Below are 19,451 nucleotides of genomic sequence, written 5' to 3' on the forward strand. Positions count from 1 at the left end.
ACTCAAGCCAATTATGATCAAGTTTTTTTATTCTAATACTAAATCAGTTTCAAAGAACCATTAATTTTTTTCAATTTGATTCGGATTATGGATTTGGTGAGGTTTATCGATTTTCTTTGTACACACCCCTAGTTATACATATTACTTACCACTTACTTTAGATATCCAATCATCAGTTCTATTAATAGAGTTAATTCCAGTAACGTTTTAAATGATATGATTGCATAAATATATTTTACCCTATATATGACTAATCACTTTCCCACTTTCCCCAATGGAGCAAAATAAATGAAAGTTTATCTGATCCCTTTTATTTCTTCCCATTTTCAGGTCTACCGAATCAAATTGTGTTTATCTTTAATTCAAAAATCCACTTTAATCGGCTAACACAACGAACAAAAGTCACCACTTTTAATATTTTCACTCCAACGGTCCAAAAATACATCATTCAAATACATACCTAATCCCCCCATCCTCCTAAAAAATTCAAAACTAGCCGTTACACAAAGATTTACAGCAATCTTCACCAAATCAAAACCCTCCAAGATATACTCTCAAACAATTTCACTTTCATTTCTTCATCTATTCTCTGCAAACGATTCACTTACCTTTCTTGATATTCAATATCAGATAATTCATCAATGGCAGTTTCTTCTAACAGATCTCCTTCTCCACTTACTGCAAGACCTGTTCTTCCTAATCCAAGAACATCTGAAAACACTAATTCTACACCAAGAAGAAGTTTTAACGGCAACCCTTTTTCGCGACCTTCAGTTCTTTCAATCCATAGAGGATTAAACCCCGTTACTCCTTTCAATAGCCCTGCTGGTGAGTAATTTCCCCTTCTTTTACTCCATTTTCTTGATTTGAAATGTACAAATATTGCAATTTTCCCTTGTTTTAAATATTGCAATTTTCCCTTGTTTTACTCCATTTTCTTGATTTGAAATGTACAAAAAAGGCAATTTCCCCTTCTTTTACTCCATTTCTTGATTTGAAACGTACAAAAATTGTAATTTCCCCTTCTTTTACTCCATTTTCTTGATTTGAAACGTACAAAAATTGTAGTTTTCCTTTCTTTTTACTCCATTTTCTTGATTTGAAATGTCAAGAATTGTTGCAAGATTTCTTAAGTTACTTTGTTGTTTTCTTGTTTTGTTTGTGGTTTTTTGCAGATTCAGCGAAAAGGGTGTCTAATTCAGGGAAAGAAGGGTTGGTTTTTGTGGAGGATAAAGAGAACGAGTTGAAAGCAGCGAAATTGAGGTCACCGGCAAAGGGTTCAAAGAATTTCATGTCTCCAACGATTTCAGCTTCTTCCAAGATTGCTCAATCCCCTAAAAAGAAAATCTTGGTTGAAAGAAACGATCCTGTTAGGACTTCAATCACTTTGTCTGATGGTAAAGCTACATTCTTTTCTCAAGAGCATAATAATAATAATCAAAATTCTGATAATATAAAATCTTTGGAAGGAACTGAGAATGTTATGATGGAGCCTAAGGAGACTGTTCATCCAGTTACCAAACCCCAGAAAAAAGTAACATTTTTAGAGGTACCTTCAAATTACAACAATGACCCTGAATCCCATTCTGATACTGTAACCATGGATTCAGACCTTTCCAATGATGTAATAGCCCCACTTGATGCTGATCCCTCTTTACCTCCATATAACCCTAGAACTAATTACCTCTCTCCAAGGCCTCAGTTTCTTCACTATAAACCCAACCCAAGAATTGAAGTTTTACTGAATAAGGAAAAAGGTTTGGACGTAGGAGAACCAAAGAGTCTAGAAGACAGTTTCTTGTCTGAATTATTGTCCGATAACTTTTCAGACATAGATGGTAGTGAAAGTTCTTTAACAGAAGATTCACTAAAAGAATCTGAGGGTTCTTCTTCAGAAGAAGTGATAGTTTATAAAGAAGAGGAAGAGGAGCCTAAAGTTTCTGAACCTGTAATACCTGTTGCTGAGGACATTTCTGAAGCAAAAATGACAGCAAAACCAAGGTCCTTTAAAACGATATCAAAGTTTTTTTCTCTGCTGTTGGTACTTATGATTGGTTTCGTATCGTTTTCAATTACTGATTCTCCTATACTTGCTGCTACTCCTGGTTCTATAGACTTAAGATTCTCTAATCTCAGTATTCCATCAGATATTCCAATCCTGGCTAAGGCTAATAGTCACTTTAAGCAAGTCTCAGGTGAAGCCATTTCTTATTTCTCAAAGTTGATTTATGACATTGGTAGAATAGATTACGCGCAAAAGCCTTTAAAATTCATGAACTTGACTGATCTAGAAGAGAGTAGCAGCATATATCATGGATATATTAGTAGTGAGGAATTGGATAAAGTGCTTGAACCAATTGAATTGGATGAGGATGAAGAATCTGAAACTGAACCTGATGAGGAAGAAGTTCAAATGGAAGGTGATTTAGATGATGAAGTGGAAATTGAAGGAGCACGTGAATTGGAGATTGAAGAAATTTCCTCAATTCAATTAGCTGAAGTAAATGAAGTGGAAATTGAAGGAGCGCATGAATTGGAGATTGAAGAAGTTTCCGCAATTCAATTGACGGAAGTAAATGAGGCTGATAGCTTAGAAAAGGATTTAGGACAAGGACAGCATGACTTGGTGGAGACCGAAGAAGTTTCTGTTGTCCTAGCTAAGGAAAATGAATCTGACAGTTCAGAAAGGGATTTAGACCAAGGGCTTACAACTTCTGATGTTGAGCTTGAGTTGGCTGAATCCAAATCTGCCATTGCTGATAACTCTATCAGTACTGATGTTGTCGTTATTGAGTCCGTGAACGACAATCCTGAAAGCTTAGTGAAATATGATTCTGCTGTTGAAGATGCCCAACCTTTGGAAATGCTTGATAGACATGACGGAGATAATGTTGGAGCATATCAGATCCTGGGAATTTCCTCACTTGTATTGGGTGTGCTTGCTGCTACAGTTCTCTATGTGAAGAGTAGAAGTGATAAGACTCTGCATCCATTAGCAGCTCATGCTGATCAAGTCTCAAGTAAGAAATTTGATAAGCATTCCTCTCAAAACTGGCCCACAGAGGTCGATGTCGCGGGAGAGTCTTGTCCTTCAGAAATGAGCAGCTTTCAGATAAGTTCATCTTATAGCAAGAAATATCCCAAATCAGAGAATGATGAAGCTCAAAGCATTGAGAAGAAGCCTAGAAAGAGTAACAGGAGAGAGTCCTTGGCGACATCTGAGTTCTCAATGGGAAGTTTCACTACATATGAGAGGATTCATGTGAGTATTGGCTTAGTATATTCTACCTTGTTTGGAACTGAAACAGTTCTTATTGAATACCCTAATCTATTCTGTTACTTATATACTTCCTGCTCTATTTCTTGTGATTTTAGGCAAGTGGAGGAGAAGAAGTCATCACCCCTGTAAGGCGCTCGAGCAGAATTAGAAGCCATGTCATTTCCCCGTGAAGATTCTGAAGTCATGTCACTGCTGCATTGACAACTGAAGACGTGCTTTTTGCTTCTCAGCAAAAATCAGTCTTAGGCCATAGTCATTCCTAAACCAAAACTTTCTGACTTAATTGAAGTGATTCGAGTGTGATTTTTAGGATTTTAATGTTTTAGCTAGTTAGCTGATGTCTTTCTTGTTGTTAGTGAAACTTTCTGCATGCTGCCTCTGTTTGTTGAAGTTTCTTTTATTAGTTAAGGATTTTCCTGTGGCTTGTGTACAGCATTTTGTTTGACCCTTTGCTTCTATGAACTTTCGGATGATCTGATTGTTGGCTTCATTTTTACTCATCCCTTCTTTGATGAACTTTCTGTAGTATGTTGACTTAATGAACGTAGATAAAGAAATTTGATGTGTAATTTTATGAAAATATGTGTCGCTTGGCTTAACTTATTTGACCACCACCTCTAGTAAGTCAAACAAAAGTAACCTTTACTAAAAGTAACCTTATTTGCAGAACTCTTTTACTGTCGAATGCAGAACTTCTATCTCTCCTTCCAGCTTGATTATATTAATGTATTGTGATACGAGAACTTGCCTTGAGTTCTGCCTCGAGTTCTTGTATAATGATGATTTCAACATAAAGTCAAAATAAACTGAAAACTTAACCTACTTAGACGAAACTTTGAAAATTGTGTTAGTGATGATTTCTTCTCTTGAGTTCTGCCTCGAGTTCTTGTATAGTGATGATTTCAACATAAAGTCAAAATAAACTGAAAACTTATCCTACTTAGACGAAACTTTGAAAATTGTGTTAGAATGAATCCGAGAGGATGCCGAAGCCAGTGACACTCTATTTTTGAGTTTATGTGAACCAAATTTTTATGGCCCTTTTCATGAGTACATGTGGTTATCTTCACATGAGTCTCAGATTTAGTTGAGTGGAAATTTGCTGCATGATAAAATGTCTGAGCTCTAATCTCATTTTAATTAAAGGTTCTCTAGCTTTTGTGAGATAACAAGGACCTAAAACTAACTGAATAAAGGGTTGTTCCCTAAATTACATATGCAGAAATGGATATGAGCTGTGCCTACCTTTTGAAATCTGTCTGGTTTGTAGACGTAGTCCCCTAAATTGCATATGCAGAGAGACCAGATCATAAAATATGGCAATATGGTTTTGGCTTGGCAATGTCTCTCCTTGGCTTATTTTCTTAGAGGAGATAAAACATTTTTTTTTTTTTCTAAAAATGTATCTACTATTATGAATTCATCTGCTTGAGAAAATCAGTTTGCTTGGTCTTTGCTATGTAAAGAACTGCTTCTAATGACAGTATAATTAAATGACAAGTTTTTAGATTGTCTTTGTATCAATGCTGAGAGCTATGCAGAACTCTTCTTCTTGAACCTTTTGACAAATGTTTGGAACTGTTAGCAATCAGTTGAATGTTCTGAAAACTATTTTTGAGAAGCAGGATGGATTCATGTCAGCTACCTATTATTAGTATTCTGGAACTGATTGCTTGAAACACACAACTCTGAAAAGATTGCTCGAGTAAAATATTGGAGATGTTTCGTATAAAGACAAACGTTTTCCACAAAGAATACTTTAATGGAAATGTTTTTATAGGAAAGTAGTCTTCTTACTTATTTTTTGGTATTTGATAAGTACGCAGATAATATTACCTCAAAAGCATTTATCATATGGTTATTTTTCTTATTATCACCGAAACAGCATCTTTCTTATTTTTAAGTACTGAAGAAAGTGTTCTCAAGAATTGGCAACCAAACATATTTATTTTCTTTACACCAAAATGGCATGCCTTTTTTTTTTTTAAACCCAAATGGGTATTTCGTGCAATGTTGCCAAATGCAACAAATTTTTATTTTTTTTTTTAATTTCGTTTTTAATATAAAAAACGAAATTAAAAAAAAAAAAATTTGTACACTTGGCCAAACAACAAATTTTTTTTTTCTATAAAAAACATGTATCTTCTTATTTAACCCCTCCCCCATTAAAATACACCATAACTTGAATTTCAAGCTTTTTGTTCTCTTCTTTCTAATTGTTAAATTTTCTCTCTCAATCCGTATATATACTTCAAAACCTAACAATAAATTGTCTTTAAGAATAGTAGTTAGTATCTCACGTTAATGACAATGGTTCTAAATCTCTTGCTGATTAATTAGTTTGGAATGACAAATACATATATGAAGGGTGAAATGACAGTTTGATAATTCGTTAATTAAATGACAAGTTTTTAGAATTATCTTTTGTATAAACAATAAAAGCTGAGAGCTTTTTAGTTAAACACAACTAAAAGTCAGATCCCTCTTCTATAACAAAACACCAACTAACATTCAATGCAACCTTTTGACAAATAAACCAAAGAATGGCAAAATGATGACTGTTAGCTACATTGTTTGCTTAATCAAGTTGAATAGTTCATAGAAACTAGACTTTTTCCTTTTCCTTTTCTTGATCTTGTTTGAACTCCAGGATCTTGTTTGGATTCTATGATTAGCACTTTGCACTTGAGTTGTCTTTGTGTGCGCTTTTGTTCCTTTCCACTTCAACTTTCTTATCCAATATCACTGACCAAGTATTCATGAACTGATTGGTTAGTGTCATAACAAAAATAATAACACAGATGATTGAGAAACACTTACATTAACACATTTGTATCGAGTAAAATACACCATTGGAGATAAGTATGCCCCCATCGTATTTGATAAGACAAATTTATGCGTTTTCCAAACAACGGACCCGGCATAACTTTTATCAAAGTTATGCGGAAATAAACATAACTAAAAGTTTTTATAGAAAAAAGTATCCTAAGTAACTAAATATAACAAAACACCAACTAACATTCAATTTTCAATGCAAAATATGGACAATAAACCAAGAATTGATAAAAATAAGCTGTACGTAGCACTAATTGTCAACAAAAACTACCATACATTGTTTGCTTACATATCCAAGTTTCACCAAAATAGCTAGCTTAAACATAGAAATAACAGTATTGGAGATTTTCCTTTTCCTTTTCTTGATCTTGTTTGAACTCCAAGAGCCTTTGATCTTGTTTGGATTCTATGATTAGCACTTTGCACTTGGAGTTGTCTTTGTGTAATCGCTTTTGTTCCTTTCCACTTCAATCCTTTCTTTGGGTTTGTATCCAATATCTTATTTTTCCTTGTATCAATTTAAATTGGTTAGTGTCATAAAGTGGCTAAAAATAATAACAATGACTTAGATGATTGAGAAACACTTACATTAACACATTTGTATCTTACACAAATACACCCCCGTCCAACAACCCTATTCTTGTACTTAGTCCCGCCCTCCCATAAGGCATAAGTATGCCCCCCAAAGAAAGTTTGATAATTCGTTAACAAATTTATGCCGATGAATACTTAATGGGCACACACCATAACTTTGTGAAGGATTATCAAAGTTATGCCGGACCCGCATAACTAAACATAACTAAAAGTTCGCCCCCTCTCGAATTTAGTTAAACACAACAAAAGTCCCACGATCAACCATAACTAAATATAACAAAACACCAACTAATATGCAAACTTTTCAATGCAAAATATGGACAATAAACCAAGAACGGTACATGCAAAATATGGACAATAAACCAAAGAAAAACCAATGTTTTTGTTTTTTTTTTTAATTTCGTTTTTTATATTAAAAACGAAAAAATAAAAAAAAAAAAAAATTTGTTGCATTTCGTTAAATGTTGCATAAAATAATTTTTTTATTTTTTTTTAATTTCGTTTTTTATATTAAAAACGAAATTAAAAAAAAAAAATAAAAATTTGTTTTTCGTGCAACATTGCAATTAAATACCCATTTGGGTTTAAAAAAAAAAGACATGCCATTTGGTGTAATGGCTGTAAAAAAGCCATTTTGCTCGGACTCTATTAAAAATCATAAACAAGCACACAATATATTTACTGAAAGTTTTATTTTAATAATAAAATAATATTTTGTACAGTTATACATGAGTGGACATACACATGCATTGCCGAGAAATCAGTTAGGACATAATACTCTCTAAAGTTTACGTGTTTCAATTGTTTCTCCCAAACACTCACGCAAGTAGACGTTTCTGTAATGTCGAGTCTTTATATTTCATAAGTTTCAAGTTTTGTTAATTGGGTTTTGCTTTCTCCTCTTTTCTTGATGGCTGGGTGATTGTAAGTGGGTGATAGATATTGAATTTTGGTAGACTGGAGTTTAACCTATTAGACTAAACTAGATCACATTTTTCTCATGTCCTCTTTAAGGAACAAAGCATTTTCGATGTCATCTTATGTTCATGACGCGTCCTATTGGGAACAAAAGTAAATAAGGGAAAATGTATTTTATAACTTTAATTTCTAAAACAATAAAAAGAACGTTTTCTGAAGTTCGAGGGTTCATTTTCCTCGTGGTATGACAATGTAGCTTTTACTGTACATTAATGAAATACTTTCTAGTTGTTTTCCCCGAATCGTCCAAAAGAGGACATGCAGAAAATGTGATCTAGTTTTGTCGCTCATGTCACATTATTCTCCACCACCTGGCTACTTTCCCCTATATATCTCCAACCTATTATTCCATAACACGAGCGTTACCATATGAGAAGTTTGTTCTTGGGTGTACGAAAGAACAAAATCAGAAGGAGACCTAAATTTCTCTAAATCCTCCAACTCTTTTCTTTTCAATTGGTAATTTTTATGTCGAGTAATAAATTTCAAGCAAACTACAAATTAACATTTCAAAATCAACATATCAGACCAGTCATTTTACCTTTTATTTTAAGGGTCAAATTTGTTCATGAATTGTATAAAACTACACGAGTTTATCTTTCATTAATAGTTGGACTCACTTCGTAACACCCCGTACCTTCCTGCTAAGGTTTGACCCAAAAGATGGGGATATAATGGAACTAAGATGGGGAGTATAGAAAGTGTTTTAAAATGTAATCTAGGTATAAGAAGAGTCTCGGGACAAAGTAAAGTTGGAAGCTACGTTGCGGATTTAGTTTCTAAGTGAGTTTGCACAAGGTCTCACTTAAAGCGATTATACCTCAAAGTCTATAACGAATTTGGGAAAACTTACTTGATGAAAGTTGTAGACCTTTAAAATATGTTTCAAACCATATAAGGATCTCACTTAACAAAGCGATTATGAGCTCAAAGTCTATATGTCACGATTGAACATTGGGGTAACAAAACAAAAATAAAACATGTCCTTCTAACTTGTTATTATTGTGACTCGTGATAGCTCTATTTAATCTGGCGATGGATCTTTCTCGTGTGGAATTTCTTCTCAAAAATGTCAAAATATCATTAACAAGTACAAATATGTTATTGATTGACACCATTAATTTGCATATTATTAACTTATAAGGATCGGCTCTTAGTGTGTGCAAATACAAGGTGAGGTGCCTTGGTGTATGTTGTTCGCGGATGACATAGTCTGTGATTGACGAGACTAGCAACGGAGTTAACGATAAATGGAAAGTAGACATTGGAGTCTAAAGGATTTAAATTGAGTAGGACCAAGCCCGGGGTTCGTGGCGTACCGTGAGTAATGAGGCTGAGTACCCTGGCCATTCAAAGAAAAAGGAAGTTTCAAGCTTGGGTCAGTATACGGAGATGGGGATATCGACGACGATGTTTCACATCATATTGGTGCGAGCCACCACCAAAACTTAAAGGCAAGAATATGTCAAGTGATTGAACATTAGAAAGCTTGGTAACAAAACAAAAATAAAACATGTCCTTCTAAGTTGTTATTATTGTGACTGGTGATAGTTCTATTTAATGACCTTAGATAGGAGGGCTGTGGAGGACGATGGATCTTATCTTTTCACCATAGGAGTTGTGGAATTTCTTCTCTCAAATGTCAAAATATCATTAACAAGTACAAATATGTTATTGATTAACACCATTAATTTGCATATTATTAACTTAACACATTGAAATCTGGTCGCTTAACACTTAATTACAAAAGCAACTTAACATATCAAATGTAAAAAATAAAAAAATAATTAAAAAAATGGAATAACGTCAAACTTGGAATGTGCAAAAAACATGAAGAACTTAGTATTTTCAGTATTAGTGCATATCAAATGTTGAACCTGTCTAATAATTTCATATTAATTAAACTGGAGTAGTTTAAAAAGACTACTTAGGGGTATGTCAATAAGGACTAATATAAAAAAATAAAGTTAATTACGTCTTGATTATAGGTGGACACTTATTTTGAACCAAAATAAAATGATTAAATGGACACTTACTATGAAGCGAAGGGAGTATTGTTAACTTTTTGTTAAGGTAGATGTTGACCAATATTTTCATGGGATACCAAAGAAAAGGAAAACAATAAAACGGTATTTCAACTTGTGATCCTTTTAATTTGTCGTTACCACGCGACTCGTAAGCTTTTTCATGTGAATATTTTTTTCCCATTTGTCAAACAATCATTGATAAGTACACAACAATTTAGTAACACCATTAATTAACATAAATTATTTTCGCTTGGAAACAAAATGGAAAATTACGAATTTCAAATGACAAACAACTTACTATGTTCCAATTGTAAACAAAACGAGTTGATTTAAAAAAAAAAATATATATATATATATATATAGGTGTCAAGAGACTAAAAATACTTATCCAATTTCAGATTATTAATACTTCCTCTGGCTCAAAATACCTTTTTTTTTTTTTTTTTTTTTTTTTTTGTGCGGATTGCCCTTCAAATGCATTGATCTTTAATTTTTGCCCCTCAAATTGGTGGTCTTTAATTTTTGTCCTTCACCTGATACCATGAGGTTTGGGGTTTGAACCCCGGTTCAGTTAAAAAAAAAATCGCATGACAGGATTTGGTAGCAAAATTAGGCCTTAAGGCAGAGTTTTACAAAATTCCAATTGAGTAAAAAAAAAAAAAAAAATTGTCTCGGTGAAGGCAAAACTCTACCTTAAGGTGAAGGTCTAACTTTGCTACGAAACTCTACCTTGCGAATTTTTTTAAAATTTTTGACTGAGCGGGATTCAAACCAGGAACCTAAGGGTTTTAGAGAAGGGCAAAAATTAAAGACCACTAATGTGAGGGCCAAAAATTAAAGACCACCACCGAGTAAGGGCAATCGTGCAAATTGCCCCTCAAAATAAGTGTCAACTTAGACTTTAAAGATACCCCTTGAGAAAATACTAAACTGCTAGACAAAAAAAAGTATTTTGATTAAACTATTCTTAATTAAAATTTGCATATTATTAACTTGGCACATTGAGATCTAGTCACTTAGCACTTAATTACCAAAGAAACTTAACATATCAAATGTAAAAAACGTGGAATGACAGTCAAACTTGAAATGTGTAAAAAACGTGAAGAAAATTGGAATCTGTAAAGAACGCGAAGAAACTTGGAATGTTTAAAAAACGTGAAGAAACAAAAGATGAGAAACAATTGATAATTTTCATCTTGTATAAGAAGAGAGACACCAATATAAATGCAGTAACAGATAAAAATACACATCGAAGCATAATTATTATATTTCAAAAAATAAAATTAAAACATCACATCAAAGTTTTTATATGGACCACTTTGGCCCAAAAAGCCACACTACTGGTTAGCTGTAGCAGATTCTCGTGGAAGGAAAAGATCAAAGGTTGATCTGTCAAGACAACAACATTTATCAGTATAATCACAATTTTAAAGTTAATAATAATAATAACATAGAATCTTTAGAAAATATAATGTAGCACATAGAATCTAATTAATTATTAATAATATCATTAATTAGCTCTACCATACAGTATATATTATGATAAGGCCAAGAACTTTCTGTGAATTCAAGGGGGGAAATTAACGGAATCGAAAACTAGTGCGTTTATAGTTGAGCTCACTTCTTACCAGATCCCATCCTCATGAAAAACATGTTTGTCACTCATGGAAAACAAGTCCTTCTAAGTTGTTACTATTGACTCGTGATAGCTTTATCTGATCTGGCTATGAATGGTTCTCGTGTGGATATTTTTTTGTCACCTGTCAAATATCATGAACAAGTACACAATATATTCATTAAATTTTTTATTCTAATGATATTAATAATATTTTATAAAATTATGTATTACATGACTGGACAAACACGTGCAACGCACGTGTCGATAAATTAGTTAGGACATTATTAAAATTTGTGTATTATTAACTCGACACATTGAGATCTTGTTACTTAGCACTTAGTCGAAAGCACTATTTTTTCTTGGGAAAAAAACTGGAGGGAGGAAGAGAATCAAGGCAAAAATATTGTCCTTAATTGGTTTCAAAAAAAAAAAAAACCCAGAACCCCTCACTTTTCTTGTGACATTATTTTGGATGCATATACAATACCTAGTCCGAGGTACCTGTATGTATATAGAGCATTTCTTGTCTTTCAAAATTAAGTATGCTGCCTATTTCAACTTGTAACCTAACTTATTAAGGAATTAGTCCGCCAAATCCCCAAGCAAACTATCCTGAAAACCACATGTTTCTGCTGCAATCATCCATTTGTCAGAAGCGACAACACTTATTTGCATAACTCACATCTTTTTTAAGTCAAACGTGAGGAGAGGTGCAAATTATCTTAAATATAAATAGATACTCATAATATTATTTTGAAAATGGATTTTAGCTATCCGTAAGGAAGAAAAGCATATTCGATAAGTCATCTTAAGTTCATAGTGAATCCTACTGGGAACAAAAGTAAATAAGGGAAAATATATGTTTATTCTGAAAAGTACACCTTTTCTTAAAAAAAAAAAAAAAAAAAAAAAAAAAAGAAGAACCTTTTTTTAAGTTCGAGGGTTCGTTTTCCTCGTGGTATGACAATGCAGCTTTTACTGTACATTAATGAAATACCTTCTAATTGTTTTCCACCGAATCGTCTAAGAGAGGACATGCGGAAAATGTGATCTAGTTTTGTCGCTCCTGTCACATTATTCTCCACCACCTGGCTACTCTCTCATGTATATCTCCAACCTATTATTCCAGACAGGAGCGCTACCATATAAGGAGACCTAAACCTCTCTGGATCCTCCAACTCTTTTCTTTTTAATTGATAATTTTGGTGTCGAGTAATAACTTTCAAGCAAACTATAAAGTAACTTTTCGAAATCAACATATCTGAACAGTTCTTTTAACTTTTATTTTTAACGTTAAATTTCTTCATGAATTATATAAAACTACGCGATTTTATCTTCCATTAATAGTTGGACTCACTTCTATCTTCATTGTTACAAAATTGGCTCATAAATGTCAGTATTCAATAATGAATCTGACGTTGGGATAGTTAAGCTTCTAATTAGCCATTTTAAAAACAATAAAGTTACAGACGCCTAATTAAAATCCTCCCTTCATTTGCTAGACCCCACCGGTGTGGACTAACATATGTCCTTCTAAGTTGTCATTATTGTGACTCGTGATAGCTTTATCTGATGTGGTCATGGATCTTTCTCGTGTGGAAATTGTTCTTTCACCTATCAAATATTTAAAGCAAATACACATTTACTAACAGTTTTATTTCAATGGTATTAATATTATTTTATAAAATTGTGTATTTTATGACTGAGCATACACGTGCAATGCACGTGTGGAGAAACTAGTTAGAACATAAAACTCTCTGAATATATTAAGTGACTGAATATTAGAAAGTTCGGTAATAAAATAGAAAATTATTCATTGTATTTTACTATTACTTGAAATGACTTGCATAAATTTGTGTGAATATAAATTGATTTGTTACTAAAGTTTAGAAACAACTAATAATTTTAATTGTAACGACCTGATATCTTTTCAAGTGTTTAAAGTTACTTCATTAATAATAGCTTATTAATTTTAGTGAGATACATATCGAGGCCGGCGTTAATTACTTTTACAATTATATAAGGTATGAGATGGTGGATTAATTAAGTAGCTAGTGGGCTAAGTTGCTTTTTACATAGGAATTTTTACGCGTTATAACTACTTTTAATACATAATTAGTGATAATAACTACCTTTTATTTTAATTACTAATAATAACTAATTACTTTTCTAATTTAACTATTATAGCTACACAATAACTTTCAATTATCATTTTGACAAATACACCTAAAAATTAGCACTCCCAATCCATATCCCCTTTTAATGGTAACAATATTAATCACTAATATACATTACCATTCTCTCTCCTTTTTCATAAATTTTTACCTTTCTAAAAATGAAAGAATCTGTGAATGCCCAGTGAAATAGTCGTCTTCTTCCTCTCTTCCCCCTTCTGCAAAAATTTCACTTTCATTCTCACCAATCAACAAGTTTTTTAGGGTTTTGAGAAGATGAAAAATATATGTATTTGTGTATGTTCTATGATATAACTACCAATTGTTGTGGTTGGTGGTGTAAGTTTTTCTATATATTTGTGTATTTTGTTCAAATTAATTTCATTAGTTCATCTAGTTTCAAATACACGGGTGACACAAATAAATGGTAAGTTTTCTATATATTTATGTATTTTGTTCAAATTAATCCCATCAAATACATGGGTGATGCAAATTGTTACTCACACAAATACATGAGATTTAATATAAAATACACGGGTTTGATTGGAAACTTCAAATACATTAGTTATGCTATCAAATACATGGTAAATAAAAAAACGAAATCGATATTGAAAACTTCAAATACATTACCACTAAATACATGGGTGATGCAAGTTGTTACTCACACAAATACATGATATTTAATATAAAATACATGGAGTTTGATTGGAAACTTCAAATACATTAGTTATGCTATTAAATACATGGGTAAATAAAAAACAAAATAAATATTGAAAACTTCAAATACATTGGCTGTTGAATGTTTTTAAATTTTGAAATTTTTGATTTTTTTACGTTTGAATGTTGAAGATTGGATGAAGGAATAGAAAACGGTTATGGAAAAGAAATCTAAAATCTGATTTTGTGGAAGAGTATGGTAAAAAATACCAATTAATAACTAATTAAATGATCCCACCGTTATGGCCTAAAATCAAGGGATATGTTTTCTTTTTTACTGTGTTTCTATGAATTTACAAGCATCAAATACATCCGAAAAAATACCTTAATTTTGAAAAACATAGCTACAAATGGTAATATTTAAAAGGATAGCTATAAATGATAGGAAACTACCATAAGGTAGTCATTTGAGTAATTTTACCTTTTACATATAGCTAAGTGTCATTGTCTTTGATGAACTATTTAATAATCAAATTATTGGGCCCAGCCACATTTGTAGAATGCCTTCACGTCAGATTGGTCTTGAAAGGGGGTTAAAGATACCTTAGGGCTTAGATGTCATTAGGAGTCAAGCATCTCTTAATAGAGGAAATCTTTGGGAAAGCTACAGTTATAGCATTTAAAGAGTGAGGAATTCTCGTTCTTTTGGGGTCTCTTGCTGATCAAGAAGGGATTTATATTAAGGCATTATCAATAAATGGCTAGAAAGCCAAGAAGAAGAGGCATTCAGAGCAAAGAGAGAAACGTGAATTTTTATGCTGAAGGCTTACACAAACGCTTGCCATTTTCACATTTGAGATTGAGGCTATTGGAGGTCATTTGAAGAGTATTTGGTGTTTCAAGAGAGGCTTGCATATCGGTTATAAGACAAGTTAGGCTTAAACTCTTAGATTACTTAGGCTTAAACTCTTAGATTACTTGTATCCAATTAAATCATTTAGTTCATGTGAGTGGGCAAGCATGACTTAAATTGGATAATTTTCAAGTATCTAAAGTAATGACCTTATGAGTCCTTTAGCGTAATTTTGCAAATAGATACTTGCTATAGATGTAAAGTCTTGACTTTGTATTGATTGGACATTTATTCCATTTTATCATATCTTCTGAGGGGCAAACTTTGTCAAGCCTCATTGGGTTCGGTCCAAAGTATATGTCAAAGTCACAAGTGACCTGGGTAAGATTGTGGGTAAATAATCCCCACTCCGGAATACGGGATAAGATATGGGCAAATATGTACCGTGTCCTGTGAGCATATTTAGGGTATTTCATGCGCTGCTTGTTTTTGTTTTAAGATTTCAGTTTCAGCTTTAGTATCTATATATATTTCGGTTTCAGCTTCAGTATATGTATATCATTGATTAACTTGTATTGTTTAATTTCTTTTATGCATTATCAGGGATTTTCCAGACTTGACCCGGGGGTAAGCTGAGAGAGTGTTGATGATCTTGCTGGGTCTTTTAGACACACACTTGGTGGTGTTTGTATGTGTGCAGGTGTTGTTGACGTCGATTTTATTCCAACTTTCTTCAGTCCAATTCAGCCGAGGTGAGCCACCATTAGATCATGGTGGCCTCTTCTTCTTTAGCTGACTTAGTAGTATTACGAGTTGTGTCTCGTACTTTTGTTTTCAGACCAGTAGTTACATGACTTAGACATATTATGGGTTTATAGGAAGACTCGGTATTCATATTTCATTTCCGCACTTATCTTTATATTGAGAGATTTAAAGTGTAGTTCTTCCTTATCTTTCAATTATCCGTAATACTTAGCTTAGAGGTTTCGCCTCATGGGAAGAAGCTCATCGGGTGTCCTATCCCGGCCTATGTATTAGATTTGGGTCGTGACATTAATACCGCTTAATAAATTCCAAGCAAACTACAAATTAACATTTCAAACTCAACCTATCAGAATAATTCTTTTACCTTCTGATTTTAAGGGACAAATTTGTTCATGAATTAGGTAAAACTACACAATTTTGTATTAAATACGTTAATAGTTGGGCTCACTTCTATCATCGTTGTGACAAATTGGCTTAGAAATGTCAGCATTCTTTAATGAATCTGATGTTGGTATAATCAAGCTTCTAATTAGTTATTTTAATCCAAACAAATTACACATGTCCTAATTAAATCCCTCCCCTCCATTTTACCAGACCCCACCCTCATGAAAAAACATGTCTGTCACTGATGAAAAACATACATGTCTCTCGTGAAAAACATGTCCTAAGTTGTCATTATTGTGACTCGTGTTAACTCTATCTGATCTAACGATGCATCTTTCTTGTGTGAGTATTTCTCTCACCTCTCAAATATCATGAATAAGTACAATATATATATATATATATATATATATATATATATATATATATATATATATATATATATATATATATATGACATACACGTACCTGAAGCAAGTTAGGTCATAAAACTCCCTGGATATGTTAAGTGATTGAATATTAATTAAAAAAAATTACAAAATAGAAATTACTCATTATATTTTATCATTAATTGAAAAGACTTGCAAACATTTTGCGTTTGCGTGAATGTAAATTGACTGGTCACTAAAGATGAGAAACAATTGATAATTTTAATGTCACGTAATAAATTTCAAGCAAATTATAAGTTAGCATTTCAAAACAGTTCTTTTATCTTTTGTTTTTTAAGGGGCAAATTTGTTCATGAATTATGTAAAACTAGACAAAATTGTCTTCCATTAATAGTTGCATTGGGAACTAGAAAAGATGTTATTTGGGGTTTTGGGGTATTTGAAAAAGAGAAGAGATGGGTATTTGGTAATGAGTGGGAAGAAGATGTTGGTTATAGTGTGCCCACTCACGCCATTAAATGAAGAGGCAAAGTTTTGCAGCATTTGTAATTTTTTTGTACAGTACTACTCACCCACGCACATAGACCCTGGAAAAAGAAAGAGAGAGAGAGAGAGAAGGGGTGGCTCTAAATCTGAAAAACCTGTTTTTTTTTTTTTTTTAGTAATTCTAGGTTGTGTTTGATTAGAAACAAAAAGTTTATTATGGAGAATGTTTCCTAGAATTTTCTTTTGAAAATAAACAATTTTTTTAACTTATTTTCTAGTGCTTGGTAAAAAGTAAAAAAATTATCCCAAAAACATTTATATGTAATCAAGCAAAATACTGAAGGTGGGGAGTAGGGTTCAGGGGTGGACGGTCAAGGGGCGGGGTTTTGGGCGTTGGGTAGGTAAGAGGGAGAAAATGATTTTTGAATGTTAGTAATAGAACTAGTTTTCTCTACTTTTATTAAAGAAGACATTGCAAAACATTCCTTTTATCTTTTGTTTTTAAGGGGCAAATTTGTTCATGAATTGTAAAACTACACAAAGTTGTCTTCCATTAATATATGGATTCATTTTGTCGTTATGACAAAATTGGCTCAAAAATGTCTGTATTCACTAATGAATTTGATGTAGGATAATTACGCTTCTAATTACCCCATTTTAATTTAATTAAACGACACATGTCACAATTAAAGCCCTCCCTCCATTTTAACAGACCCCACCACCATGAAAAACATGCGTATGACAATAAATGGAGTGGTGGTATCTGCTAATGTTGAGCAAGTGGGGGTTAAAGGACGAGTACTTAAAGGAAATGACATATTTTAAGTGGTTAGCTTGCATACGTAATAAACGCTTGAGAACATGTGAAAAAAAAATTAAAAAAAATTCAAGCCGAAAGTGACTCATAAGAACATTTGATCATTCGTTCATGTGCTCAATCGGAGTAATGCATAGTTCGAGCATTTATATGAAATATACGCAAATTTAAGGGCTTGTCGGTATACCTGCTAGGAAAAGGAGGTGAGGACATTTTTGTCCACAAATTGAAATTTAATTATTCATTTATAACACAAATAAATTTCTTCCCAAGAATTTTTTGCCTAATCAGTTTATGATAATCTACTCTGAATTCTTCTCCTTCAACTTTTATTCATCACAGTAATCCGAGCCCCTTTTTTGCATTTGTATGAACAAAGCCTCTCTCAACAACCAAAAACACGTAATTATCTACAAAATTCTTCTTCTCTAGTGTTACTCCGTCCCTCATGAAAAACATGTCCTTCTAAATTGTCATTATTGTGACTCGTGATAGCTCTATCTGATCTGGTGCTAGATTTTTCTCGTGTGGATATTCTTCTATCACTTTTCAAATATCATAAACATGTACACAATATAGTTATTAAATTTTTTATTTTAATGATATTAATATTGTATTATAAAATGTTGTATTTTTATTACTCGACATGCATGTGCAACGCACGTGCCGAGCTAGTTAGGATATAATACTCCCTGGATATTAGAAAGTTTGGTAACAAAATAGAAATTCATCCATTGTATTGTATTATTACCTGAAATGACTTGCATACTTACACATTTCTGTGAATATAAATTCATTTGTCACTAAAGATGAGAACCAATTGATAATTTTAATGTCATGTAATAAATTTCAAGCAAACTATAAGTTAACATTTCAAATCAGTTCTCTTAGCTTTTGTTTTTAATGGGAAAATTTGTTCATGAATTATGTAAAACTACACAAAATTGTCCTCCGTTAATAGTTGCATTGGGAATTAAAGAAGATGTTATTTGGGGTTTTGGGGTATTTGAAGAAAGAAGAGATGGGTATTTAGTAATGAGTGGGAAGAAGATGTTGGACTCACGCCATTAAAATGAAGAAGCAAAGTTTCGCAGTATTGTATTGTTGTATGTACAATACTACTCACCCACACACACATAGAGAGAGAGAGAGAGAGAGAGAGAGAAGGGGTGGCTCTAAATCTAACAAACCTGGTTTTCTTTTTTCTTTTTATTTTAGGTTGTGTTTGGTATGAAGAAAAAGTTTATTATGTAGAATGTTTTCCTAGAATTTTCTTTTGAAAATAAATGAGTTTTTTACTTATTTTATAGTGTTTGGTAAAAAGTGAAAAATATATCCCAAAAATATTTATATGTAATTGAGCAAAATACTGAAGGTGGGGAGTGGCAGTTTAGGGGTGGACGGTCAAGGGGCGGGGTTTTGAGCGTTGGGTGGGTGAGATGGAGAAAATGAGCTTCGAATTTCACTCATAGAACTTGTTTTCTCTATTTTTTATTAATGAAGACATTTCAAAACAGTTCTTTTATCCTTTGTTTTTAAGGGCAAATATGTTCATGAATATTAAAACTACACAAAATTGTCTTATGTTAGTAGTTGG

The 19,451-nt window shown here is 32.6% G+C and overlaps 1 protein-coding gene across 1 annotated transcript; it reads left to right on the forward strand.

Moving 5' to 3' along the window:
* The first annotated feature begins 415 nt into the window (after positions 1-415).
* Positions 416-3,758, forward strand: LOC132064784 (uncharacterized). The gene is made up of 3 exons (XM_059457891.1): positions 416-828; positions 1,176-3,262; positions 3,376-3,758. The coding sequence occupies exons 1-3, from the start codon at positions 642-644 to the stop codon at positions 3,448-3,450; spliced, it is 2,349 nt and encodes a 782-aa protein (XP_059313874.1). The 5' UTR covers positions 416-641; the 3' UTR covers positions 3,451-3,758.
* The last annotated feature ends 15,693 nt before the right edge of the window (positions 3,759-19,451 follow it).

This window comes from Lycium ferocissimum, chromosome 7 (genome assembly GCF_029784015.1).
Source record: "Lycium ferocissimum isolate CSIRO_LF1 chromosome 7, AGI_CSIRO_Lferr_CH_V1, whole genome shotgun sequence".
Classification (NCBI taxonomy): domain Eukaryota; kingdom Viridiplantae; phylum Streptophyta; class Magnoliopsida; order Solanales; family Solanaceae; genus Lycium; species Lycium ferocissimum.